Genomic DNA, 26,690 nt, shown 5'->3' on the forward strand with positions numbered 1-26,690 from the left:
AACGTCAAAGTCATATGTTCTTCACATATTTATTGCTTTCAAATTTTCATGTACTTTTTGTAATATTGTGTTATTTAATTTTAAGTAAAAATGTCTTTTCGGGAGGCATTTAAACTAGTAACCAAGCAATCCATACGCTGGTTTCCTGGGCACATGGGTAAAGGATTAAAGCAAATGCAGCAAAAATTAAGATCTGTGGATTGTATTGTAGAAGTACATGACGCCCGTATTCCATTTTCGGGGCGAAACCCGGAATTCCAGCACACAATATCTGGTGGAGCAAAACCACATATATTTGTTTTAAATAAAAAGGATCTTACTGATATACGGGAGCAACGAAAAATTGTGAAAGAGCTTCAAGAACGTGAAGGCATCCGGCATGTTTTATTCACCAATAGCAAGAACCAACAGTGCAACGGTATCAAACGTATATTACCTTTAGCACATTCATTAATATCCAACTCGGATCGGTATAATCGGACGGGATTAAAGGAAGCGAGTATCATGATAATTGGAGTACCCAATGTTGGTAAAAGCTCACTTTTAAATGTGTTACGAAATAAGAATTTACGGAAGAAAAGTGCAACACAAGTCGGAAATATAGCTGGAGTTACCCGTTCGGTTATGGAACGCATTAAAATTAGTGAAGATCCTTTGGTATATATGATTGACACACCCGGGATTCTCGAACCGCGCATTGCAGATGACGAAATGGGTATGAAATTAGCATTAGTGGGCTGCTTACCAGATCATTTAGTTGGTGAAGAATTGATAGCGGACTACTTGTTATATTGGATGAATAAAAACCGCCGGTTCGAATATGTTAAAGAAGTGGGCTTAGAAAACGCTACCGATAACATAATAGAAGTTCTAGTGTCTTATGCAAAAGGTTTAGGTGCTGAAAGAAAATATAAAAATCTCGATGGACAAATAGTGAATATACCGGATGTTTTGGTTGCAGCACGTAAATTCATAAAAAATTTTCGAAGTGGTGTCTTCGGAGGTGTTAATTTAGATAGATGATTTTCTTTTGGAATCGTTTATATGCATATATTTATAAATTTGTAAAAAATATGAGTAAAATTATATATATATATATATATAAATTATTTTTATTACTGTTTAATTGTTATAAAAATATTACATTTTTATGGATATATTGTTATAGATTTATAGTGCTGAACTATCTAGAATTGGTACATCTATTGCTATGTTTCCAACTCCAGGCACTGGAATAGAATAGGATACAGCGGTACTATCAATACTACCGGAGCTTTCATTAGCATTAGGTTGGGTTACATCACCTGTCATCAAAGTAACAGCTCCATCAGCTGCATCATTTTCGACAGTGACTGTTGTTATATCAGGATTGCCTGAAGGTGTTTGCTGTTCATTCATATTCATCACACGTAACTCGTCTGGAACACCCAACAGACGCTCATTTATAACACGTTGGAATGGTGAGCGTCTCTCAAAAAAATCAATTACAAACTCAGGGTTCTTCTGCCTTACTTCCTCCCCGACAACCAAATCAAGCTCATCGCAAAACTGCCATTTAATTAGATACGATACGTCACCGGTTTCATCAGTTGCCCCAACAATTTGTTCCATTGCTAAACCACGTTCATAGCCTCGAGGTTTTAGAATTTCCTCGACCTTCGGTTTCTTTTCTCCACGTTTCTTTGACTTAGCTCTGGACTCTTCAAACTTTTGTATTAAAGCTGGACAGTCACAATTCTCCTCAGGTTCCCAAGTATTCTCCGCACTGTAAACAAAAAAGGTGTTTATATTGAATAAATGGATATCACAAACATACCTAGGGTATCCACGCCATTTAATATAATATTCAACTTTCCCTTCTGGTGTTATTCGTTTGTCGACAATCTTTTCGACAACAAAACCAGTTTCCTTAACTGTTCGTACCATTGTTTTGTTTAAACAATATTATATTAATTTTATAACAGAACTCCACTAAAATTGTATAGAGATAAAAAAAAATTATCAAAACTCAGGGTTGCATGGCGACGCATAAAATATAACTTTCAAAAGATAGAGGAACTCTGGTGAAGTTTATGAGTGGAATTAAGAGAGCTCAAAATGGCATGCACTGATATCGCAAAAAAAGGGTAAATATAATAGTATTGTCTTAAGTTTAATAACACAAGCTTGTATATTTAAATTATAAATTACTTTATTTAAGTATCTAGTACCATAAAACTTGGTTTCTCAGTCTGTATGCCAAACGGTAGAAAAAGGAAAATTCTGACAGCTAAAATTGAAATTTTGACGTTTTTCGTGGTGAATCTAAATTTCAAATTTACTAACACCCGAGCTAGGTAAAATGTTGACAATTTGTATGTATGAATACAGACATGCATTCAGAAATAAACGAATTTAAAAGAAGCGCTGGGTAAATAACACGTAGTATATGTTATTAATTCGTAATTATTCATTTGTTTATGTTATTATTTATTCCATTCAATAAAGAAATAATACTCTAGATAAGGAAAATTCTTGACTCCTTCCGAATTTTTATTATATATCCGAAATATTGCAAACTAAAATTAAGATTAAAGAATTAAGTAAAAGTTAGATATTTGTAGTTATTTAGATTTTAATGTAAATGTATTTTATATATATATATAAAGAAAAAGTAGCTTCGTAGTATCCTGGCATGTTGCCTAAAATTCTCAATTAATAACAAATCTTTAATTAAACCAATTTGTTTTAGTTTCATTAATATAGTTATTGCAAGCAAAGTATTGACTTTTCATTTATTTCATTTTACCAATATATGTATATAAATAACAAGGCAATCATTCAAATGATGGAGTTGCGTTTGTTTTGAACTTCAACTGTCAAAATTTTTCTTTCCATTTGAGCTAGCAACATTTAAAATTTGTTTACACCATACGAAATTTTTTCACCCCATCTCACCACATGGAAAAACGTTAAGACTCATTCACATACAACTTTCCAGATTTTACGTGACAGTTCATACTGAAACAACGAATCGCAGAAAACAAAGTGTAACAACACACAAAAACAATTAACGTTTTGCTTTCAGCGTTTTTCACTAAATAAAATAAATAAATACCATCTGTTACTTGGCAAAGCGTAAAAGATGCGCGTTGCCCAATATTTTACTTCGCGGTGAAAAGTTTTTATGTGAAGGAACTCATACAAATCGTACATTGAACTCTTCTGTCAAAACAAATATTCAGACGCAAAGTTATGTAAAAGTTCTATGTGAATTGGTCATAATTCCCGTTTTGAAAAATGGTAAAACGCAGTGCTGCATTACGCAGTATTAAATAGACAATTTAATAATATATGAAAACTAATTGATGACGTGTATTTATAACAAGAGGAAATATACTTTAATATATAATAAGCTTTACTAATGATAGGAAAAATTGATATATGTTTGAAAAAGTTGCAATAAAATAATAATTTCATTATAAAGCATTTTTCATTCGTTTTTATTCAAACATGAATCTCTGAACAATTAACACAAAGCCCGCAGTTTTATGTGGTGAATTTAGCTGCCGAAATTACAACAACTACAATAGAAAGTGTACTACTGTGCCTAAACATATTAAACAAAAGCGTGGAAGTGGCTTCATAAATACCTATATTTTTGTTTAGAGAATTTACAATTTAGTAAAATAAAAGCAAACGTAATGGGCAAGGAAAAGAAGCAATTTAATATTGGAGATTTAGTTTTCGCAAAGGTGAAGGGGTACCCGGCCTGGCCTGCAAAGATAACTAAGTATAACAATAAAAAGTACAGCGTGTACTTTTATGGAACTGGCGAGACAGCCAACATTAAAGTGGAAGATCTCTTTCAGTATGTGGAGAGTAAGGAAAAATTTGCTACCGATAAAAATCTTAAACGTTCAAATTTTCGCGAGGCTATTGAGCAGATAGAGGCAGCCTTGAATGGCGAAGACTCGGCCCCAATCGATTTACCGGAGGCTGCAGCTACGGCGGACGAATTGTTAGATGATGGAATTGACGGATTTGCGGATGTTACTGCTGATGATTCGCAAATACAAGAAAATGCGACTCAGGAAATAATAGACAAGGATGCTGACTCTAGCGCAGCAAATATCGATGAGTCGTTGCCAAATAAACCAAAAGAAGAAAAGCAAGTTCCAGTCGTAACGTCTACTACTGATAACGCAGAATTAGTTAGTCGCAGTGGACGAAAAATCAAAACGAAACGGTACATTGATGAAGTGCATGAGGGTCCCAATCTTTCTCATTCGCCACCGGCGAAGAAAAAAGTACCAGCAGAAGGTAAGTACAAATGAAGCTGAGGAAGTTAGCGGGCACTTTTGTTAGTTGAAACAAAATGGAATTGGAACGTGTTGTTTTTGATTTCACATAAATTTGGCGGACATACATATGTTTAATCGTCGACAATGTTTATCCTACCCTTTCTCATGCATGCTTTGGTATTTTGCCATAAAATGCAAATGCTAGAATTCTATATATCACTTAAAAGTAATATTGAAGACAACACGATTTATATGATAAATACTTAAAACAAATCTATCTCGGTTCTCGCCACGAACAACAACAAATTTGTCCTAAACTAAATGTTATATTGTTATTATTGTGCAGTATAAGGGTAAATCATTTTCCCAAATAATTTTGGACAATGCTGCCCCAATAACAAACCTGCCTTTAATATAGTAAGTTAAGTGCATAAAGCATTTTCGTTAAATAATATTTCGTTCTTCACAGGTGTTGGTGCAGATTCGAAAAAATCTGCAAAGAAGTCGAGCAGTTCCTCTAAGCCCACGGCTACCATAACGCCAACCGTAAAGAATTCAGTGGGTAACAAAAGTGAAGTCTACAACAATCTTTTATTAGCTTTCGTACCACCAGCTAAATGTGTTGGTATCAAATTGGATTACGGAAAACCAGAAACATTTGCAACCCCATCAGAACGTATCAAATGGGAAGAGAAGTCTCGAAAAGATGCTGGCGACCTAAAAGAAAAACTGGAAATTGGTCAAATAAAACTAGATGCGGTAAAAGATCGTGTTATTGTAAATCCTCCAAGGTCAAAAATCCATCAAGATGCTGCAAATAGATTTACCAACCAAATGATAGAACAAGAAGATGCGCTCTTTGTTGAACGAGATTTTATACAAATGTCGCAGCAATTGCGTGAGAGTTTGGGCCTTAAGAGTGCCGACGTTAATCGATGTGTCGAGTTGCTTAAGCAGTATAAAGATTTCGAATTGACACAGTTAATGCTATTACGTAATCCAGATTGTGTGGATATTATAAGACGTTTGCGGCGCTACGTCGGAAATTTAAAAGAATGGTCTTTGAGCGCCGAAGAAGAAACTGAATTTAGAACTAAAGCAGAAATAATACGCAATGAAGCAATTGTTATTTACAATTATTTCAAGAAAATTTTTAAAATTTCATCTGATCAACAATTTTGGGAGCCTTTCTGTGATCAAGTTAAAACCTATAAGGAGTGCACAAAACATATTAGCGAGCAAAATCGTATTACAATGAGTGAGAAAACGTATATGAGTATTCTTGCAAATTTTAAAAAAGATGGAAAACGTGCTCAAGATAAAGAGTCAGAGTCGAAAAGTGATGTTAAGAAGGATAACATAAACGAAGACAATCCAGCGGATGCTAATGAGAAACCTAACACTAGCGACACCGAAACTGACAGAGTAGAAATGGACGACTCCATCGCAAACACAGAAAGCAATATAGTAGAAGCTGTAGAGTCTTAAATATTACTTGTTCAGAAAATAAATATTTGAATAAACCAGATTCAATTCATTGTCGAACTGGTCATTTAACTGTTGGAGTGCTATAAATAAAAAAAATTTCTAAAATCCGTATTTTACATACATACATACCTACATTTAATATATATGAAAAACATTCTGTAGAATATTTAATTTGTTTTTTTTTTTTGTTTTAATTCCAAATCGAATAATGTATCAAAAAAATAAATCTACTTATATATAACATTGGCTTATAAAAGTATATTGTTGCTCGAAACAGACATCTTACATTAATAAAATATGTCAACTATCCTACTAATGAAACCAGCGGGATTGGTTTCAATACGCTTCAACACATCTTTGATATCATCTATGCGTTTATAATGTGTCACACCAATAAGTTGCCAAATCTCATAAATTATTTGTATTTACATTTCTTATGTCAATAATTTCGTTATTTGATTAAATTGATGCGAGTTTATAGATAATGAACTGAAGAACATCACATAAATTCAATAAATATGAAATAGTATCTAGAGATTTTCTATATAAAGATATACAAGCAACGCATACACATAATAAAGCTATCAATATCCATTAATAATTATCTTAAATATCCTTTTATTGCGTAATTGCTTCCAATTACACATCACAAATTGAAAAGTAAGTATTAATTATTAACAACATGTAAAGGTAATTAGTTAAAAATAAAAAAAAAAGATGCATTTAATTTATTCTTTTGCATCTCCGACTCCGTCGGGTAAAATAGCAAATGTAGCTTCACTCTCGGGTAAACACGGCGAGTCGTATATTTTACAGATACGAGTTTCACCTCGTCCTTTACGCAGATATAGCCTAGTAGTCGATGCATGGGCGATAATATTTCCACCTATAGGTTTTTTAGTGTCCGCTGCAAACATTGCCGGACCGCTATCGACTTGAGCTACCACTTGATTTGTTATAATTACAGCGACACCAAACTGAAATCCAAAAATGGTGATAATTATGAAAAAATAAAGTATATTGAAGATATATACCTCATCAGCTAAGCGCAACAATAGACGTAAAAAACGTGCCAGATGCATTTGACGTGCCGATAATTCACCTCGCCCTGTGTAATCAGTACGGTACAAAGCAGTTGCGCTATCAACTACAAGTAGGGCATACCTAATCATACGTTAATTAATGAAAATTTTTATATTTATATATATATAATTATGTTTCACCGTGATTCCACCATCATTGCAGCAGCTTGTGTCAGCAACTGCGTCTGGTGATCTGTGTTGTAGGCTCGAGCACAGGCAACATTATCAAGTACCTTGAAAATGGAAGAGTGATATTTTTTGTTGTATCACTTTAGTTAATAACTACTGTTTCGATTTACCTCCTCCTTAACAAGTTTGAATCGTTCCGCAATGGCAGCTAAACGTTCCGGTCGAAATGTACCTTCCGTATCGATATACAAGCATTTACCTTCACCACCACTCCGACTTATTGGTAACTGGCATGTTACAGCCAATGTATGACATAATTGCGTTTTGCCGCAACGGAATTCTCCAAACATTTCAGTTATGGACCCTGTTTCGATGCCTCCCCCAAGTAATTTATCGAGCTCCTTCGAACCGGTTGTGAGCATTACAATTTCGGAACGTTTTTGATAAATAGATGTGGCAGTGGTGAAACCCATCGGTACAAGCTTAACTGCTTCTGTAAGGATCTTATCAGCTTTTGTTTCAGAGAATCCACGTATTTGCAGTAAAAGTTTCTTTGGTGAAAATGCTATTGACTCCACCGTATGAAATCCCGCCTCTTGTAGTCGTTTGATGTCATTGTTTGATATTCCATTAACCTGTAAACGATTGCAGTATATTAAATAAAACACTAAAACTTTTGTTTTTTTTTACAAACTTCCAACTTGGTAATTGAGACAGGACCAAACTCCTCTTCTAATTCCACAGAGCAGTTAGCCAGGGCGGTTGTATCAACGGTTTCTTGTTCTCTCATATACGACATATTTTCAATATATATTTAGAGGTTTTAACAATTATACCTTTATTAGCATTAGCGATTTCTTAAAAATTCTTTTTACACTTACTGGTGATAATAAACAAATTGAAAATTGCGCTCGCATTTTTCAGTGCTGCCAATTCTATTTTATGAACTTAAAAACTTTATGAAAAAGTACATATGAGAATATTAAGAAATTATATTTGATTATTTAAAAATGCTCATTTAACATAATTCACCTATATTTTATTATTATAAATATATATATTTTCATATTGCTTAGGCCAAATTGTACAAGGGGGGTTGAATTTTTACACACACTGAACACACCGAAATGACATTTGGATAACCTATAAAATTACATAAAAACAAAATGCCGACATGTTCTCATATTTTCTGTAACAACACACATGTAAATCTTGAAATAGTAATAAAATTTGTTAATACACATAGAAAACATTGATAGTATGACAAACTATTTTCACTTGGATGTGGAATTGTGAGTACCATTGCTACTGAAGCAAATAATCATTCATAATTATATGCAACGTATGATAGGAAGCTACGCGACGAAGACAAAGCTGTTGTTACTCCTGCTTACTTTCTTGGGAGCATAGAGGAATCATTGCAAGGTTTTTTTGGTGAGATTGGAGGACAGACCGACTTACAAGTAATAAAATTTGATAAGAATCAAAAACGTGCAATTCTCAGAGTACACGAAGAATTTGTGACGCGCACACGTTCAGCAATTACACTAATTGGACATTTCCAAGACATTCCTTGCCATTTCATAATAAGAAATACATCTAAGGAGCAGCTAGACTTTTAAACTTTTCTAATTCACGTTTAAGATTACAATGTCGTACTGCAAGGTATTTGGCAAAGATAAAGTTTTCTTTGTTACCAAAGAGGATCATGCAACACCTAGCAATATTGAGTTGCCACCACCAGAACCACCACAAGGTCTTATAACCAGTGATGGAGAAATTAATTGGAGTTGCCCATGTCTAGGAGGCATGGCTACAGGTCCGTGCGGTGTTGAATTTCGTGATGCATTTTCTTGCTTTCATTATAGCAAAGCAGACCCCAAGGGCTCTGATTGTTTCGAAGCTTTTAGAGCAATGCAAGATTGTTTTGTACAATATCCCACAGTATACAATAAGTCTACTGGTAATGATGAAGATGACGAGGAGGGCGGATTAAACATGCCAAATTTGGAAGAAGCTGAAAAAGATGCATCAAACGTGGTTCTTGGTGTGGAGGGTTCGGCCGTACTTACCAAGAAAGAAAATTGAGTTATGGGTAGATGGGGAAGAAAAAGTGTACGTTTAAAGTCGGGGAAAAATTTCTTCAATCAGCAATGAAATTGGAAAAAAAAAATGTTAATTGATTTAATTTTGTTATAATTGCATTTTTAATGTTCATCGTTACCTTGCAGATAGATTTTTAGTAATAGTTCTATATATAATTTAACATCTGAAATATAGAAATGTATATTATTCCAAATATTTAAATATATATTCTTCTATATATTATAAACTGGGAAACCGGTTTGGATGATTCAAAAAAAACTTTTTATTGCATAATTGTACAACTATTCATGAATATGTTGCTTAACTTTCAAAACGAAATTCCAATTAGTTCCGATGATATGAGCACTAAGGTAAAAACCGGTCGATTTAGTGCCGAAGCGCACTTTTTTTTTCAAATGCGTTTTTTTCGCAACGACTGTTTCAACTTGCGGGAATAAAGTTATTGACGAATCTATGTGAAAGTTTGTGTGAATATCCTCTATTCAAGTTCAAAATATATGAACCAAACTGAAATAATATTAAGTAAAATATATATTTTGTAATGTAAAAAATGTGAAAAAAATTATATAAAAACATAATGGTTTGTTCAAACACCTTCAAAACATCTAATTTTCAACTCTTTTGGCCAAAGTTTGGTTCATATTCTTAGAAAATATGTTGCTAACGAAAGAAAAAAAAAAATTATTTCAGATTAATTCTGTGACTACCACGTGTCCCGCCAGCAGTCAACTCTGATGGCGGTCTTCAATGGACACCACCCTCTAACTCCACCACTTCCGGCGGAAATGGCATCGAAAAATTTAAAAGTGTAGTTCAAAATAGGAATAAACTACCCTGCAAGTGTAAACAAATTCTAAGTATTCTTTCTCAGTTAAAAAAAATCACAAAAAACACTAATTTCGGCTTCCTAAACTGGTTTCCCCCCTTAAGGCACATTTTCGATATACGGCCTAAAAAGTTTCGCATAACGTCGAAATAATCAATGCGAAAACGACAGTAAACAACCTGTGAGAACTTCGTAACCTTATATTTTGTGTATTTATTTTTGTCCTCTCATTGAACTGGCTTCTTGTGTTTATGTCTTATTTTTATTTATTTTGTATAAAAAGACTTAACTGTATTATAATTAAATAACTTAACTTTAATACATGACAGTAAAAAACATTCGTAAAGCATTTAGCGCAGGGCATATTTTCTTAACGGCACTGTTAGTGTGTGTTTACATTAGGGCTCTTTTGACACTCATTATCGGCAAATTCTCTTTTGGTGTCGCTCTGTGCATTCACACGAGCAAAAAGAGTCCAGCAACTCGAATCGAGTTTTCTGTCATTAGTTTTCATAAAATTTTCGCAAATGTTTGTTCGTTCGGCTACGCGACACTTAGAGTGTGTTGCAGATTTTATTTGTATGTTGGGATGGTGGTCCCACATTTTGCTTGCAAAGTTAATAGTTTCAAAGAAATACTTAAGACGGGAATTCCCTAATCCACCAGAATGTATTGAATACCCGCTACTGATATTTTGAAGGCCAAATTTATAACAGGAATTTCCTAATCTTTAAGTATCAAAAGTTCATAATTTCTTCACTACATATTTTTGTCTATTTATTATAAAACATCCTTGAATTAATTACAACTCTTGTTATACCTATATAAAATGATGATATAAATAAAATAAATCCTTTGCGGTTAAAAGAAATAAATATGACAGCATCTTTATATTTTATATAAATATTAAACAGTAAAGTTACCATTTTTATTAAAATTCTTTTATGTATACTGGTATATTATTACATTTAATACCGCTATATGTTATCAAAAATGTAAACTGACTATTTTTGAGTAACTTAATTTTCTCCTTTTTTATATTTTTCAATATATTTCTTTTATTCTCAGCATACATATTTGCATATCACATACAAAAAATAGATACCAGAATTCAAATTTCTGAACGAATTGTATAGATTCATTTCAAACCGAGCGCTCTTGCAACCATTCAAAGAATATGAAAGTGAAAAGGAATGCTGAAAAGGGTAGCAACGAGCTGTTACGAATCCGAACACGGGTGACACGGTCCCTTCGTCTTACCCCGTCGTCCCCTCGCCTATACTTAACCGGTTTGGGTTACAAAAGAGTCCCAATGTAAACACACTTTTACTGTTGCAGAAGTTAATTTCCTTCTTTGAATTTTTGATCTAGCACATCATTACGGCTTTGAAGATGAAAACGAACGTGATGTGCTTGATCTACTTGAAGCAGGTAGGGAATCCCTTTCATATGAGGAGCTCATTCAGTTGCAAGCAGAACCGCCATCTAATGGATACAGAGCCTTTTGTAACAGTTAACATGAAGTTGTTTCACTTTTGTTTATAGATTATTGTTGGATTTTGGAATCCAATACTATTTTATGTATAAATACACGCACGTTATAATAAAAATAATAAATAAAAATTCATTTTAATGATAAACCATGTTACATATTTAACAAATGTGGAACCGATCTCATTGAATTGGTATTAAAATAATAGATTCCTTATACGGCTTTTCTATCGTGAAACGAATCTAGACCGTTAAGCGAAGTATTAGTGTATAGTAATCATATTATTTTAGCGCGCGATGTCCAATCACTATAATAACTCGGTCTTCTTTTTCACTTAACTCATTTAATTAAAAAGAGATAGCACGAAAATATTTTGATGATACTACACTGGCCTTGAATGCAGAGTTTCTTTGAATTTAAATATCTCTTCACTTTTCTATTTTGACCTCATTGTTTTTGCTTTCATTTCCTTGCCTTCTATCAGAGTTACCAGGTCCAGACGAAATAAAATTATTTCTTCCTACTAAATCCTTTTTTGAAGAGTTTTGCTTATCGGTTTAAAGCAAAGGGATGCAAAATCTGAAACAATTATATTTTTTTATATGTATTTAATTAAAATATACATAGGATGCAGTTAAGAAATGGTGTAATATACCAAATTTTATGAAATGCAAGTATATGAAAGTACAACATTTTTTATTGATGCAACCCTGTTGCTTGGAGGTCATTTATTCTTTTTTTCGTTGATTCGTTGTCTGTCAATTACGTCGTCGTCGTGCATGTTCGTTCAGTCACTTAATTCGTCAAGTTTTTATTCCTTTTTGATATTAAGTTCACCATTGTGTAAATGAAATAAATCTTAAATATTGAGATGAAAATTAATTGTGTTAATGGGCAGAAAAATGCCTGAAGACAATAGATTGTGTAATCTGCAAAAGAAAGATAGTATCTCAAATAAGTTTTGGGTTCAAAAGTGTAAAGTGCAATTTTACGATAGACTGAGAAAAACACAAAACAAGTGTGGAAAATTTCTCATTTAAAAGTCATAAGTAACTTATAAAAACTTGGCGTGTTTCATATACGAGAATATTATCCGTGGTTTGAAGCACCCTTGTCAAAATTTCTCACTCTTTCCTTCCTCTTGGGATTGTGGAGTGCGCGGCAATTAAGTCTAGATTTATTGTGCGAAGGAAAAAAAGGCGAAAGAAGTAAATAGAAAGTTTAAATGCCAACAGCCACCAGTGTCGTGAGTGTGGAATTGCTTTCCTCTATCTGTCCTATTTTGCTCCAACGTCGGTGGCCATTTAAACCAAACGATCAACATCGATTGGGTAATTGTCCTCAGTGAGCTTGAAGAAAAGGAAGAATAGTAAAAAGTATAATTGTGTTTTAACAAATAGTAATTTGTAATTGAAGTGTTACAAAGAGTTAATCCTGTTTAGTAATATTTCAGTGTCAAAGCAAATATCACCACATTTTAATTTGTGTTTAAAAATAATTGTGTCATAATAATTAAGGATACAAGCAAGTTTAAGTGATACATTGAGATAATTGGCGGACAGCAAACAATTCATTTTAGCCGCCGTCATTACTATCAAATAAAGATATATACAGATAAGATATAGTTCCACATGAAAACAAAAAGTATCTAGAAAGACAAAGTCAACTAAATAAGCAAATTTTATTAAAAAAAAAAAACAACAAAATGGTTGCAATCAGCTCTAATATAACCAAAACAGCTGCTGCCGAGTCTACAGCCTCCACAGTGATGCTAACCGCCAGTGGTAAACCAAAAGAAAAAAGGAGGTAGGTATATACAGTTGATGGAAATGATCATACGATTCATAAAGTCAGCATATATATTAGGGCTCTATAATATCTTATAAGTATATACATATATTCACACTGAATTAATTCAGAAAAATTGCAACAATATATTTAATACAATATTTATATATATTGTATTTAATACAATATTTATATATATTGTAGTACGTATACTGTTTTAACTCTTGTAAAAACGTTTCCCTCTCCCTTTTGCTTAATGGATAGCATGTCGGAAAACAATTGGGACGGTTAGTAATTTTGGTGTGTATATTTTTATCGCTGATAAATACAGACGTTTTTTTAATTTTTCTGATAATAGATCAATGATAAAATTAAAATACTTTTATTTTTTTACTTGCTCATTGATGGAACTGATTTTCTCTGTTGTTGTAACGGTGCCCTAGTCCCCTTTGGGTGATAAATTCCAGTTTGGTTGTCGTCGAGGTCATCTAACGTGAGGCCCAGGAAACGAGCTGTTTCGACGGGGTCGGACCATAGGGAGGCTGATTTTCTATCTTTGCTTTCGATTATATTTCACTTTTGTTCAATTGCTTGATTACGCAATTTCTTCAATCATCTTGAATTGATACAGGTTCGACTTTAATACACCGTCCCAGGCTTTCGGGGATAAAATGGGTATGGGCGGATAGTGGATATCATCCAGATAAAGAACATATATAGATAGCCGCGGAAAACTTATAGTTTTCGAGATATATACGTTTAAAGTTGTAAATTTCAACTATTTGAAGTACGTGTTTTTCGATTTAAAATGAATTATACACTTATATTTTTCACTTTTATATCCATTAACACTTCACTAATTTGTTTTTAGACATTAGACGCGGTTCTTGATCTGGAGGATCTCCTCTATCCGCCCATACCCATTTTATTCCCGAAAGCCTGGGACGGTATACTAAAGTTTTCCCCTGATACAAAATGTACATATTCTATATAGTTTTGAATCACAGATTCGAAGTCATCATGAATAAAAGTAAAAAATAATAGAAGAATAAAATTTAATAAAGTTTCAAAATGCTATTAACACATTTTCTTTCATTAATTAAGGAAAAGAAACACTCCTATTTTGCACATTTAAAATTGAAAGTACAAAGCTCTGCGAAATAGGAAACTATAACAGGAAGGCATTGTTTACTATTAGTTAAGCATTAAAATAATTCCTCATTGAACCTATAGAACGTACAAGTTGCAAGAAATAGCAAATAACTACAATACACAAATTTATGTATGGTATGTATGTATGTATATACATAGGTATGTATAATTGCAAACTTCAGTTTTGTCTTTTGCACCATTTGGTATACCAACCTTGAATTCATCAAGTTGAATGTTAACTCTACGAGGTCGATAAAAAGTAAAATGAAATTTACAATTATATGCAGCAAATAAAAAAAATAAACCAAATAGTTACTAAGAATTTTTAACCTTTTAGAAATAAAAGTAATTCAAAATTATAAAATCATGTTAGACCAAGATATTTTTTTATATTCATTAAACTTTTTAAAATTTATGCTTACACGTATGTATACATATGTGTGTATGTATGTTCATTTGTATGTATACCGTAACACATAAATTTTTGTTTTGCCAACGACATTGAGTTCACGAGTTCAATTACTTTTCACCTTGCATAAGCGTTTGCTTTAAAGTGCATACTCACTCTGCGATTCATTCTTATCATAATACCAAACTTTTCAATATTTACCAATATAAGGCTCAAATAAATATGAGAAAAATATTTTATATTATAAATTTCACGCTCAAATAAATATGAGAAAAATATTTTATATTATAAATTTCACGCTCAAATAAATATGAGAAAAATATTTTATATTATAAATATTTATTTGGGCGAATTTTAGTTTATTGAATATATTTTTTCCATTTCTACTTAAAATTGTAATTTAATTTTTTTTCAAAATGGCATGTGTGTATAAAATCACATTCAAATTAATTGTCTCAAAATTGAACGAAATCCAAATTTAATTATTTTCTTGTTTTATATCTTAGCTAAAATCTCGTTATTTTACGCATTTTTTGTGTCTACAACAACACGTTTGTTCTCATTTGTTTTGACTTCGTTCGCATATTTTCATGTTTGTAAATATGTAGTAGGCGTGTGTTTGTGAGTTATGGCTTTATCAATTCGCCTGTTTTCTTATCTCATAACTTTTGGGATTTTAAAAGTTTACAAGATTTTTGTGCTCCTCCACGCTTTTGTATTCATGTAGCAATTGCATGCATGTAAAATGTGGATATTTTGTTTTTTCTTGCTATTCCGGGCTCCAATTTCAACAGAAGCTGCCCGTTGCAGCCAAGCTGATTTCAGTGCAGGCCTACGTGACTTTCCACTGGAACAGCCGACGAAGCCTGTATGAAAATTTATACATATAGTAGAAAAAACAACCGGCTTTTGATTGGAAAAATTAAACGCTTAAAAATGCAAAACACTGACACAACCCCACACACATGTATGCTTACGTTCCTACATGCAGCCAATTGTGCACCAAGGCATCCGTTTTGTTTGGGGGCAACTGTTCCACACCAGCACGTCTTTCACTATACATTCTCGCTGCGCTACACATATCTATGCGTGTGTGTATATCTATAGCATGTCATATACATATATATGTACATACATATATGTTGGGTGCATTAAATGTTATTGTTTTCATACAAATTTGTTGTGGCGTGTGATTGCATTTATGGCATACCAGCTTAACGTAGTGGTTGCTACCTGTTGTGTGACGTTATTTACATTTCTTTACTCATCACAATGTTTTGGGGTTTTAAGTTATGAAGTGGTTTGTTTAGAATTTGGAAAATATTCGCTGATATTAGATAGAGGTTAAATGTTGTTCCGAATTTCTACGCAATACCTAATCTTTAAGTAAGAGTAACATATACGAACTTAATTTTAAGCTCTAGTGTGGAATATATGCAATTTTTATGCACAACAAAATAGCGATTTGGCTCGTTTTGTTATATTAAAATTATTTTTAAAATATATTTTTTTTGTCCTTGTGCCACACGGCAGAGAGAGTTGTGTACTATTCTGAAGATGATAATGGATACGTTTTAGTTTTTAGTACGGTCAGGAACATAAATTCGATGTCAGTGACTTTTTTTCTTTTTTCAGTTGAGAATAACTTCTTAAATGCTTCGCCAAAATGCAACTAGTACTACTTGAATTAACATTGTTTTTTGAAATGCAGATTATCTCATTTTTAAAAACTATCCAGATATTCGAGTTGGTAGTTTTTTAGAGTAAATATAACAGTAATTTTAATGAAATGTTTTGCTTTAACACAGTTTCCTTTTTTTTAGTTAACAAGCAATGATAGAATTGCTCCTAAATATTTTCTAAATTTCTAATTTCCAAGCAAAAATATTTTATATTTCTTTTTTGAATGATGAGATGATGATGATTCATTTATCATTGAGAACGAGCGATCTTTTTAATGTTTCATGTTGAAAATTCTGTTGAATTGTGGTCACGATGATGCTGTAGACATGCATTATTATACTCTTGCAACATGTTGCTACATAGTAGAATAGTTACGTTCACCTAACGGTTGTTTGTATTACCTAAAACTAATCGAGATAGATATAGTTAGGGTTAATTATATATAAATGATCAGGATGTAAAGACGAGTTGAAATACGAGTGACTCTTTGTCTGTTCGTCTGTGCAAGCGATAACTAAAACTTTTGTAAAAATAGGCGTGGCCTGTCTGCTAATAGGTTTAACTTACATATCTCCTAAACCTACGATAACCAAATTTGCTTAGAACAAATCTTATAAGCGCCCTTATTGACAGTGATTATAATCTCGTTCTCTCCTCATATAAAGGTATGCGGTCCCCAGTGCGTATGGCTGACTTTTTATCGGTCAATTTGTGAGATATGTATATTATCGAAATTTGGGGAAAATGTTTCTTTGATACTAATATACCCATGTGTCAAAAATTGTTTTAATCGGGTCAATACTTCCCTTATATATTTATAAAATTGCTTGAAAATAAGTTCTTAAGTATACCTGAACAATATCAAAAATTAATGCAATCAGCCCTTGCATTTCTCTGTCCCCCATATTGCCTACATAATAATTTCGGACTTTCCATCTGACGTTAAACCGTTTAGGTTAGTCAAAATATGTGCTATTATATTAAAATTTATAGAACACTTTTTCTTAAAACGTATAAAATTATATTACATTCATATGGTTTGGCGCTCAATATAATTGAAATTGGTCTTTGTCTAAACCTCATATCCCTAATATAATGAATTTCGATTCTTTGGTTGACGTTTTTGTTATCAACTCAATACATTAAATTTAGCCTCTCCGTTTGAGTTTATATCACATAGATTTCATTTGAGGATGATTTAAGTATCATATTCGCTGACGTGAAGTAAAATAAGCTAATAATACTAAGTGAGTCATTGACATTATGACAATCAAAAAAATATTATTATACCAAATTTGCTTGTAGTCCCTTCACGATTTATACGAACAATGAAGTTAAATCCTTTCACTAAATTTTTCAAGATAAAGTTCCGCCAACCGGTATTTAGCCGTTATTGATTCTGCAAAGTTGCAACAGTATAAAATGTTCGGTTACATCCGAACTTAGCCCTTTCTTACTTGTTATTCGTGAATTCTCATGTACTCTTTCCTTTCTGGGGAATTTTTATGATTTGACAGTCTTGTTTGGATCGAAGGTATGTTAATTAATATCTAAGTCAATGCTAGGTGCAGGAAATAACTTATATCCGACCTATTTCGCTAGGGCGTACAAAGTGTCGATTGCCCGACTTGTTTGCGCTGCTTCAATATTAGAACGTAGAGAATGTGCAGAAATCGTTTTCTCTACGGTTCTCAAAAAGTGTCAAGTCATCGCAGATATTATATTTGAGTGCATACTTGTATTGACAGGCCATGTATACAACAAATGCACAACAACATTTATTTCCATTGTTAGGGTTTAAAGGGTATTTATACCATATATGATGACGCGGATAGTTGTTGAGATTTTTGTCAGTATCGCAGTTAACTGTTTATCGCAAAGATGTTTAATCTCTATAGTCTCTATCTTTACTAAATGTAACGGGTATATTATGTCAATTGCGTCAGTTTTCGTTGAGTTCATTCCAGATTTGCGATTACAAAAGAACCATATGTTATGTGCTGAAAAAATTCCATAATCATGCTGATTTCATGTCAGTCTTTTTAGATTACTTTACTTAACATGCTTTATGACGCCGGTTAAATGTAAAGTTAAAGTTTCGATGAAGATATCTTGTCGAATAAAAAAGTTTTCCATACTAGGTCAATTGGTTTTAATCGATCACTTTGTATGGCCGCTATATTCTATAGTGAAAAAGGTGTGTGCAATTTTCATATTGATATCTCAAAAACCATCTTTCTCTTAGCTCATTTTTCTGAGCATTTCCTTCTGAGTGTTACAAACTTCGTGGCAAACTTAAAATATTTTTTTCAGAAAACAAGAAAAAACGTTAACTTCGGTTGTGCCGAAGCTATAATACCCTTCACAAATACAAAGGCCCCTTACAAGAACTTGATTCCGATCGTTCAATTTGTATGGCAGCTGTATGATATAGTGATCTGATCTGACCAATTTCTGTGGAGAATAATTTGTTGCCTTAAGCAATAACTCGTGCCTAATTTCGTGAAGATACCTCGTCAAATGAAAGAGTTTTCCATACAAACACTTGATTCTGATTGTTCAGTTTGTATGGCAGCTATATGCTATAGTGGTCCGATATCGGCCGCTCCAACAAATGAGCAGCTTCTTGGTAAGAAAAAGACTTGTTCAAAATTTCAAATCGATATCTCAAAAACTGAGGGACTAGTTCGCGTATTTACAGACGGAAGGACGGACGGACATGGCTAAATCAACTCAGCTCGTCACGGTGATCATTTATATTATATATATACTTTATATGGTCTCCGCCGTTTCCTTCTGGGTGTTACAAACTTCGTGGCAAACTTAATATACCCTGTTCAGGGTATACAAAGCATGGGCTAGGGGGTTTTGAAACATCACTTCATACATTTGGAGCACTTTGATATGATTTGATGGTAGTTTACCTAAAAAGTGCTTGTATTTTCATGATAATGTTGTGATTTTTAAATGTTTATAACTTCACTTTTACTTAGAATTAATAAAGACATCCTTCTGATTGTTTGGATGTTGACGAATGAATGCGAAATTTTGCTGAGACTAATCACAATATTTTCAGAAACCGATACATCTGACTTTTAAAAAAGATACCGACATAGCAAAAGGTCAAAACAATATTTACTCTATTCCGATATAAATATTTTAGAAAAATTTTAATTTTAGAAATATCCAGGTATATAAGCATTGAGAACCGCGAATGGATATACAATGCTTCAAACAAAGCGCCGGAATACTTATGCCTCATAACGAGCGCATAAGTTTTACCATAGAGAAATACCACATTTCCTTAGAAAGTATGAATAAGCGTACACATTTTTGGCATTAAAGAGCATAATAAATCTCAAACACTTGTTTGTACAGAAGTAATCAGAAAAGCAAGCAAGCTCTAGACCAAATACACAAACTTTTATGCTATCCATGCGATGTCATATTTAGAAGCAAATTTGGATAAGTAATATTTTGATCCCTTAACATATTATCTTTTATTAAGCTTATTTCGTTTCATCTGTTTTCTGCTCAACACAATGCATATCATAGCCGAGAGAAAATGTTAAACAATTAAATCACAAGAACATATATTTGTCATGCTGAATTTATAATAGCCGCAATTTTCGGCTTTAAATATTACACCCGCCACCACAGTTCCGTTTCACCTTTTGTGTAAATAAAAAACGTGATCTTCACCCTCCCAAAATACTTCGCATCTGATTACAAGGCGAAAAGTCAGAATTAAAACAAGTAAGGAAGTTCGAAGTTCGAAGTTCGGGTGTAATCGAACATTTTTATACTCTCGCAATTTGCAAGCATCAAAGCTGGGAAATTACACACTTTAAACGCAAAGTTTTACCCCGACACAATCAGATGGAATTGATAATGGTGTTATATGGGAAATATGCGTGGTTGTAGTCCGATTTCGCCCATTTTCGCGCTATAACATAGAAATATGAAAATAATGTTATGTACCGAATTTGATTGAAATCGGTTAAGCAAATCCCAAGCTATGGGTTTTCACCTAATAGTGGGCGGTGCCACGCCTTCTGTCTAATTTTAAACGCGGTTCCTATAAAGGTATCTCATACCATCCCAGAGATAAAATGTAATGTCTCTGGCGTGTTTAGTGCTTAATTTATCGCGCTTTTACTAGTTTTTAACAGTACCGTTATATGGGGAGTGGGCGGGGTAGCACCCGTATCACACTGTAGATAGAGATGCTAAAACATTTGTTTTCAGTGAATTTTGTTAATATAGCTTTAGCGGTTTAGGAGATATACACATTAAACCTATTAGGGTACGGAACCACGCCCATTTTTAAATAAAATTTTAATATGCAGATGCCTCTCTCTAAAGTGAGCCTGTATACCTAATAACAGTCTTGTATCTTATCGTAGAGCTTAGTTATAACAATTTATTTGTTTTTGATTAATGGCGTTTTGTGGGCGTGGCAGTGGTCCGACTACGCCCATCTGCAGTACCAACCGTCTTACGGTACCAAGAAACATTTGTATCAAGTTTCATGAAGATATCTCAATTTTTACTTAAGTTACAGCTTGCACAGACGGACGGACGGACAGACAATCATCCGGATTTCAACTCGTCTCTTCATCCTGATCATTTATATATAATATATATAACCCTATGTCTATATTGATTAATTTTAGGGGATAAAAACAACCGTTAGGTGATAAAAACTATTATACTCTGTAGCAACAGGTTGCGAGAGTACAAAAATTATACTAAAATGCAAACAGTGGTATTCATATTATTAAAAGCACTTGAAAAAAATGTGTAAATTTTATTTATTTAATTTAATTTAATTTTTTTTTTTCTTATAGCATAAAAGGTTCTAAAAATGTCTTATCTTGATTTCGATTGGTCAGTTTGCATAGCGGCTATAGGCTCGCTCGTAGATTAAAGTGTTGCCTTAGACAATTATCTGGGCCAGATGTCAATTTTTTTAATTATTAAATTTATTTGTGTAAATAAATTTTGTGCAATTTCAATTTATGATTTTTATTTAATAACTTTTTTTATAAATGAAAATTACTGTTCTTATTTAAATGACTGCTACTTTATGCAGTACATATATGTTTTTTTGTTGTTGTTTTATTAGCTCCGATTTTCGGCTGGTGTAACGAAACTGTAAATTTGGATTTTGTTTATGAACCCGAAGCCCAATAAGATAAGACTCTTGCTCATAAACAATAGAGGTTTAAACGACTTTAGCTTTAATTCAATTTATTATCGGTACAAATCACTTTTTTCTCTTAAGAAATTCACAACTTTTGCTCTTTTCATCAATTATACTTTAAAATCTCTGACTTTAGACATTCTCTCTCAAAAAGTCGTAGGATAACGGACAAACAACTGGTGTTAATCAAACCAACTAAGTTTGCCAAATGTAATTTGTTATTGTATGCGGATATACGGCCTCAATTTCAATTTTTTTTTCAGTGAAGATTTTCTTGTGGTCTACGCACAGGCAGGAGTCGCTGGTGGCCAGATTTGGGCGAAACCGTGGATATGCAACCAATTTGGAAACCTATTAATGCATTTTTCTTTCGCATATGCTTCAGTATGAATGAAAAATATGTCCAACACTACCCTTTGATTTCATATAGTGATATAGATTCGGATTTTTAGATTTTTTTGTCCATAACAGCCTCAACATCATATGAGATACCTTTTGTTCGTGGGCGCTAGTTATAAAAGAAGATGTTGTGCGACTTTTCGGATCGCGGTAAGGGGAATTACACTCACTTGACTCGACGAAGAATCAATGTGGTCGTAAAGTAATTTAACATATAATCAAATTTCACCCGGTCTAGTCCTGGTACAACTTCTCAGACTGTTGTTTTTGATGGCTCGTGAGGCACGCACTTTGCACAGAGCTTCCGCATACCCAAATATTCAGTCACAATATATCCAACACATTACTTTCATATCTTTAGAGTATCAGCGTTCGTGAACAACTACTATTTACGTTCATCCAAAATTATTTTGAATGATTTTTGATGTTTTCGTCGGTAACAGCCTCTTTGTGGCGTTCACTGCATGCATCGTCCTCGGTGCTTATTTCGCCTCGTTTAAACTTAGCAAACCACTTCTCAGCCGTTGATTTCCTGGTGCAGAGATCGAATAATGTTCATCAAGTCTTTGCTGCGACAATATTATTTTTGGGCAAAATTACTTTTCATCCCTTTTTATCAACTAACATAACATGCTTCACTCAAAATGCTATATCCTCATAAACTTATAGTCCGACAGCTGTCAAATTCATACATGTATATTTTGAAAGTTAGTACTGACTAATGGCATATGGTTTTAATATCAATAGTGCCATCTATACCAGTATGTGCCAGCCTACGAACTTTTCAGCCCACCTGTTAAATATTCGAAATACTTCCTAATAATATAAGTTGCGGAACTAAAAAATATAATGATATGAAATACGAAAAAAAAACCTAAGCAAATATGTTGTTGATTTTGCAGGGTTGCCTGCTATTAAATTTCAGATAAAATATCTTCCAGATATTTTGATTGATTTTATATGCGATAATAAATAATTACGGTATATTTCCATTATGTCTAATCGCAATTTGCTATAACACTTTTAAGAGTGTGAAAAACCAAATCCCAAATCAAATACATTTTTAATACATTTCCTGTTTGAGCGTGCTCCAAAGTACATATTATCATAAGTCTGATAAGCCACTTAGGTGAAATTTTGCAAAACCAAAGATATGTCCAACACAGGTTTGTAGTTTCATTTATAGAGAAAATATAGTAGTTACCTTAAATACTTACCACTTACGACTGAACCGCTATGTACATATGTTTTCAACAATAGATTTTTCTCTTTCGATAATTTTCCAACACACTGCCTCTCTCGTCAGCGGCGACACAGCATTTTTTCTCTTTTACGCTCTTACGACTTAATTGAGTGATATCTTATCAGTGCCATACTCCAGACTGATAACGTTTTTGCCTGGTAATTTATTTAGTTGTTATTTTCACTAGTATATATTTTTGCTATAAGCGCTATAGCGCTCGTTTAAATACAAGTGCAAAATCACTTTTTTTTACACTGTTTCGAGTAGCCGAAGTAATGCTAAAAAATATACATACATACTACTTCTTATATGAAATTCATATATTGTATGTACATATTTCTCTCGCTTGCTGTTCTACTGAGCGGTATTGGACTGTTATTATTTTGGAAATACCCCAGGATTTTCGCTCATTTTGAATAGTCGTTGTCGTGGGTAATGATCGGTCGTTTAGCGCTATCTACGCTCGCTCAACTATTGACCTGTTCCAAATTTGTTTTTTCCTTCCCGAATATTCAATTCTATAAATTGTGAAATTCAAAATAAAGTTGTATAAGAGAAATCTCTGCTAAAAAGGTGTAGTGAACCAAGGTGCCTATTGGGTAAATTAAGGTGTAGTGTTTTTAGTGTTGACAGAGACAACAAATACCAGAAGCAAGTGAAAAAAGGAATAAAATAATAACAAGTTACTAATTCAAATCGAAATTGTCGGAAATTTTTAAAAATATTTTTTGTCTGTTATAAAAACGTTGCAACAAAACCATGTACCCCAACCAGAATTCGTGGCTAACCTTCGTCGAAGAAGCGTACTCCCTCTTCGACGATAATTCTGATAAATTGTTGGATAACCTATGTACCGAGTGTCTAGAGTATGAGTGTGAACATCGCAGCAATAGCAATAATGAGCAAGCAACAACACAAGAAAATTTACATAAACAACAATTGGAATTCGCAGCAGAAAATTCGACGCAATTACATGATAAATCGTTGTATACCAATACGGATTCTAATCAGTACTATGCACGTGTGCCGTCGGAACTACAACAACATGAGCAACATGTAACTTTTGCTGATTTCGGATTTCGCAGCACTTGCGATGACGCTGACGGCAATGGTGGCGGGTGCCACAAAGCCGATTGCGCTTTGGAGCAACATCAGCAGCAGCCTCAAAGGATGGCGCAACACAATCTCCAGCAACATCAGCCGCAAACAATGAAGCAGCATAGTCTCCATCAACAACAATCACTGCAGCAACGCAATTATGGCTATCAACGTGAGGACCAAACGTACGGCGTCACGGTTCATCCGCCACGTAATTATCCAGCACTCGAGGTAGTTCCAGGCATAACGTACTCAATCAATCAAACTCTGCCACAAAATTCATACCACAACAATCATCAACAACGACAACAGCTGCCAATCCAGCAGCAGCAGCCGCCATCATCAATGCGGCAACATCAGCTGCCAATCCAACAACAGCAACTTCATATGCCGCAATTTCAGCAACAACAATACCCGTTGCCACAGCAACAACTGCAGCCGGTGAAAAATTTCACGCCGCAGCCACAACAGTTCGTTCAGAATCCATATCAACCCAACCAACAGTTACAAAGGCCGATAGGCTATCAACCATCGCTATATCATCAACCGCTATACCAACAAAAAAATATGAACACACATGTCAATTACCCACAAATGCCACCGGTGCAGCAGCCTGCCTATCCCGTGCAAAACTACAGAAATGGTGGTTATCCGGCGCCAATGGCGGAGCGTTCTGCGGCTTGCTGCCAGCAGGCACCGATCAATGCGAGCGGTGTAAATGTTCAGCGGCTGTTGGGGCATGCGCCTTGTCGCGGTAATACTCCGTGGTCATATTCATATTGCTATGGTGATACCCAGAACAATTATGAACCCTGTCACTTCATCAACTGCGTGGACATTGAGGACTTTCTGTAAGTTGAGGCTTTTTCTAAAGCGTTACATACTCAAGTGTCCATAATTCGAGCCCTTCTATCATGTACTTCTACATCCAAAACGTGTTGAATTCCTAATGTGAATGATGTTGGCTAATGTATGTGTGCCCAAGGCAGAAAATCCATATGTTTCAAAACCTACGTAGATAAGACTTGACCTTGATCCCAGATAACCTAAAATCATTGAAAGGTGCTATTAGCGAGTTTGCGAAATTAATTTCAAATAAAGACAAAGCCCCGAAACACTGGTTGTTATCATCGTCTCGTAATTCGAAAATATTTTGGAGCTGAAGTTCAGTGACGACCCGAATATTTTAGTTTTGTTTTCTATCTCTTGAAGTTTCCACGCGTTTTTTAAAATTCGGCATAAATATAACGGATTTCCACTAAGTTAGTTTTAGAGCCAATTGCAAGATATTTTCTCCCCTTGTTTCAACTGATCCTGATATTTAAATTGGTCGCTATAGTTTTTAGACTTCGCAAGTTATACTCCTAAATCATAGTATTTTTGGCGCTCACTGTAGTCGGTTTTAAGTTTTTTCAATGAAGCCAATCTCTGAAACAATACTTTATAAGTATAGCAAACATATTGTATTGTTATAAGGTAATGTAGGTCTAGGAATATTTGGTTTCCTGTAACTTCGTTCACTTTGTTGTTTTCATAACTATTTTCTTGGGATTGGCTTAGCTGGCGATTTTTTTCAATAAATAATTAAATTATTACAAAATTGTATGTATTTTTTTTTTGGTTTTTAACACACACATAAAAACTTATGTATATTCATAAATATTTCTATTTCTTTTTGGTTGATTTTTCATCAATTAATTGTCACTACTATGCCAAACACGTTTCCATCAACGTCAATCGTCATTCATTGTTGGTATGTCGCATGCGTAATTTGTTTACTTCTAATAATATAATCTTTTAGTGCGGCCTTTCATGGCCTCAGATAAATGCGGATTATTACTTTATAGCTCTTAAATAATTTTTTCGCTTGTAGCTTGCACAAATCAGGTGTCAAAAATGTCATAACAATGATTGTATCTGAACAATTACACCACTTACCAGCACTAAATAATCATATGTAAATAAAAAAAAAATTTACACGTCAGGTTGTCTTGTGACATCAAAACATATATTTTCTTAAAAAGTACAAACATAAGCTACATTTACAAAAATTATTGCTTAATATAGTAAAAATTCTTATGATTTTCGGGAATAATTGGCTTCATGAAGGTCTCTTTTACGTCTTTAACAATACTCTACTAGCATTACTGCGCTCTATTTCCATTGATAGCGCTCTATTTCCCTTGATAGCGCTTCTCCATTAAGGGAATGTCCTGATGGAACCTCTCGCCTTGTTCGTCACTCACAACATCCAAATTTGCCGGAAAGAAATCCAGATGAGAGTCTAGCATATGTACATATTTTTA

General features: G+C 33.6%; 7 protein-coding genes across 10 annotated transcripts in view; 5 read left to right on the forward strand and 2 right to left on the reverse strand.

Annotated features, from left to right (window-relative positions):
• The first annotated feature begins 2 nt into the window (after positions 1-2).
• LOC138855544 (mitochondrial GTPase 1) lies at positions 3-1,106 on the forward strand. Its single transcript, XM_070105579.1, has one exon. It carries the CDS (start codon positions 91-93, stop codon positions 1,021-1,023), a length of 933 nt encoding a protein of 310 aa, XP_069961680.1. The 5' UTR covers positions 3-90; the 3' UTR covers positions 1,024-1,106.
• On the reverse strand, positions 1,093-2,009 carry HP1c (Heterochromatin Protein 1c). Its single transcript, XM_014232798.3, has 2 exons — positions 1,817-2,009; positions 1,093-1,765 (listed from the first exon to the last, which is right to left on the reverse strand). Exons 1-2 carry the CDS (start codon positions 1,924-1,926, stop codon positions 1,171-1,173), a joined length of 705 nt encoding a protein of 234 aa, XP_014088273.2. The 5' UTR covers positions 1,927-2,009; the 3' UTR covers positions 1,093-1,170.
• A 1,487-nt stretch (positions 2,010-3,496) lies between these two features.
• Jasper (JIL-1 anchoring and stabilizing protein) lies at positions 3,497-5,828 on the forward strand. Its single transcript, XM_014232835.3, has 2 exons — positions 3,497-4,302; positions 4,753-5,828. The coding sequence occupies exons 1-2, from the start codon at positions 3,684-3,686 to the stop codon at positions 5,769-5,771; spliced, it is 1,638 nt and encodes a 545-aa protein (XP_014088310.2). The 5' UTR covers positions 3,497-3,683; the 3' UTR covers positions 5,772-5,828.
• Positions 5,829-6,042: 214 nt separating this feature from the next.
• spn-A (RAD51 recombinase homolog spn-A) lies at positions 6,043-7,887 on the reverse strand. Its single transcript, XM_014232836.3, has 5 exons — positions 7,677-7,887; positions 7,153-7,617; positions 6,995-7,086; positions 6,806-6,935; positions 6,043-6,748 (listed from the first exon to the last, which is right to left on the reverse strand). Exons 1-5 carry the CDS (start codon positions 7,779-7,781, stop codon positions 6,500-6,502), a joined length of 1,041 nt encoding a protein of 346 aa, XP_014088311.1. The 5' UTR covers positions 7,782-7,887; the 3' UTR covers positions 6,043-6,499.
• A 245-nt stretch (positions 7,888-8,132) lies between these two features.
• On the forward strand, positions 8,133-8,604 carry LOC106616229 (Ribonuclease P/MRP subunit p14 a). The gene is made up of 2 exons (XM_014232793.3): positions 8,133-8,274; positions 8,334-8,604. The coding sequence occupies exons 1-2, from the start codon at positions 8,243-8,245 to the stop codon at positions 8,602-8,604; spliced, it is 303 nt and encodes a 100-aa protein (XP_014088268.1). The 5' UTR covers positions 8,133-8,242.
• Positions 8,605-8,632: 28 nt separating this feature from the next.
• Positions 8,633-9,289, forward strand: LOC106616228 (mitochondrial intermembrane space import and assembly protein 40). Its single transcript, XM_070105580.1, has one exon. The coding sequence runs from the start codon at positions 8,633-8,635 to the stop codon at positions 9,068-9,070; it is 438 nt and encodes a 145-aa protein (XP_069961681.1). The 3' UTR covers positions 9,071-9,289.
• Positions 9,290-23,693: 14,404 nt separating this feature from the next.
• The window catches only part of sima (HIF-1 transcription factor component sima), a 44,547-nt gene continuing 41,550 nt past the window's right edge, over positions 23,694-26,690 (forward strand). For 3 of the 4 annotated variants that reach the window (XM_036368255.2, XM_014232829.3, XM_014232828.3), the window contains exon 1: positions 23,694-25,235. In XM_036368255.2, coding sequence (XP_036224148.2) covers positions 24,046-25,235 — 1,190 coding nt within the window. In that variant the 5' untranslated portion in view covers positions 23,694-24,045. The remainder of the gene's footprint in view (positions 25,236-26,690) is intronic. The other variant, XM_036368254.2, reaches the window with a different exon arrangement.

Source organism: Bactrocera oleae, chromosome 2 (assembly GCF_042242935.1).
Source record: "Bactrocera oleae isolate idBacOlea1 chromosome 2, idBacOlea1, whole genome shotgun sequence".
NCBI classification, from domain to species: Eukaryota; Metazoa; Arthropoda; class Insecta; order Diptera; family Tephritidae; genus Bactrocera; species Bactrocera oleae.

Coding starts and splice junctions, on each gene's coding strand:
- spn-A (XM_014232836.3), bottom strand. CDS start 7,781: ATGTCGTATATGAGAGAACAAGAAACCGTTGATACAACCGCCCTGGCT. Junction 7,087..7,152: donor TCAAACTTGTTAAGGAGGAG/GTAAATCGAAAC, acceptor TCCATTTTCAAG/GTACTTGATAATGTTGCCTG. Junction 6,749..6,805: donor TGTTGCGCTTAGCTGATGAG/GTATATATCTTC, acceptor TTTGGATTTCAG/TTTGGTGTCGCTGTAATTAT.
- Jasper (XM_014232835.3), top strand. CDS start 3,684: ATGGGCAAGGAAAAGAAGCAATTTAATATTGGAGATTTAGTTTTCGCA. Junction 4,303..4,752: donor GAAAAAAGTACCAGCAGAAG/GTAAGTACAAAT, acceptor CGTTCTTCACAG/GTGTTGGTGCAGATTCGAAA.
- LOC138855544 (XM_070105579.1), top strand. CDS start 91: ATGTCTTTTCGGGAGGCATTTAAACTAGTAACCAAGCAATCCATACGC.
- LOC106616229 (XM_014232793.3), top strand. CDS start 8,243: ATGACAAACTATTTTCACTTGGATGTGGAATT. Junction 8,275..8,333: donor TTTCACTTGGATGTGGAATT/GTGAGTACCATT, acceptor AACGTATGATAG/GAAGCTACGCGACGAAGACA.
- LOC106616228 (XM_070105580.1), top strand. CDS start 8,633: ATGTCGTACTGCAAGGTATTTGGCAAAGATAAAGTTTTCTTTGTTACC.
- HP1c (XM_014232798.3), bottom strand. CDS start 1,926: ATGGTACGAACAGTTAAGGAAACTGGTTTTGTTGTCGAAAAGATTGTC. Junction 1,766..1,816: donor AAATGGCGTGGATACCCTAG/GTATGTTTGTGA, acceptor TTTTGTTTACAG/TGCGGAGAATACTTGGGAAC.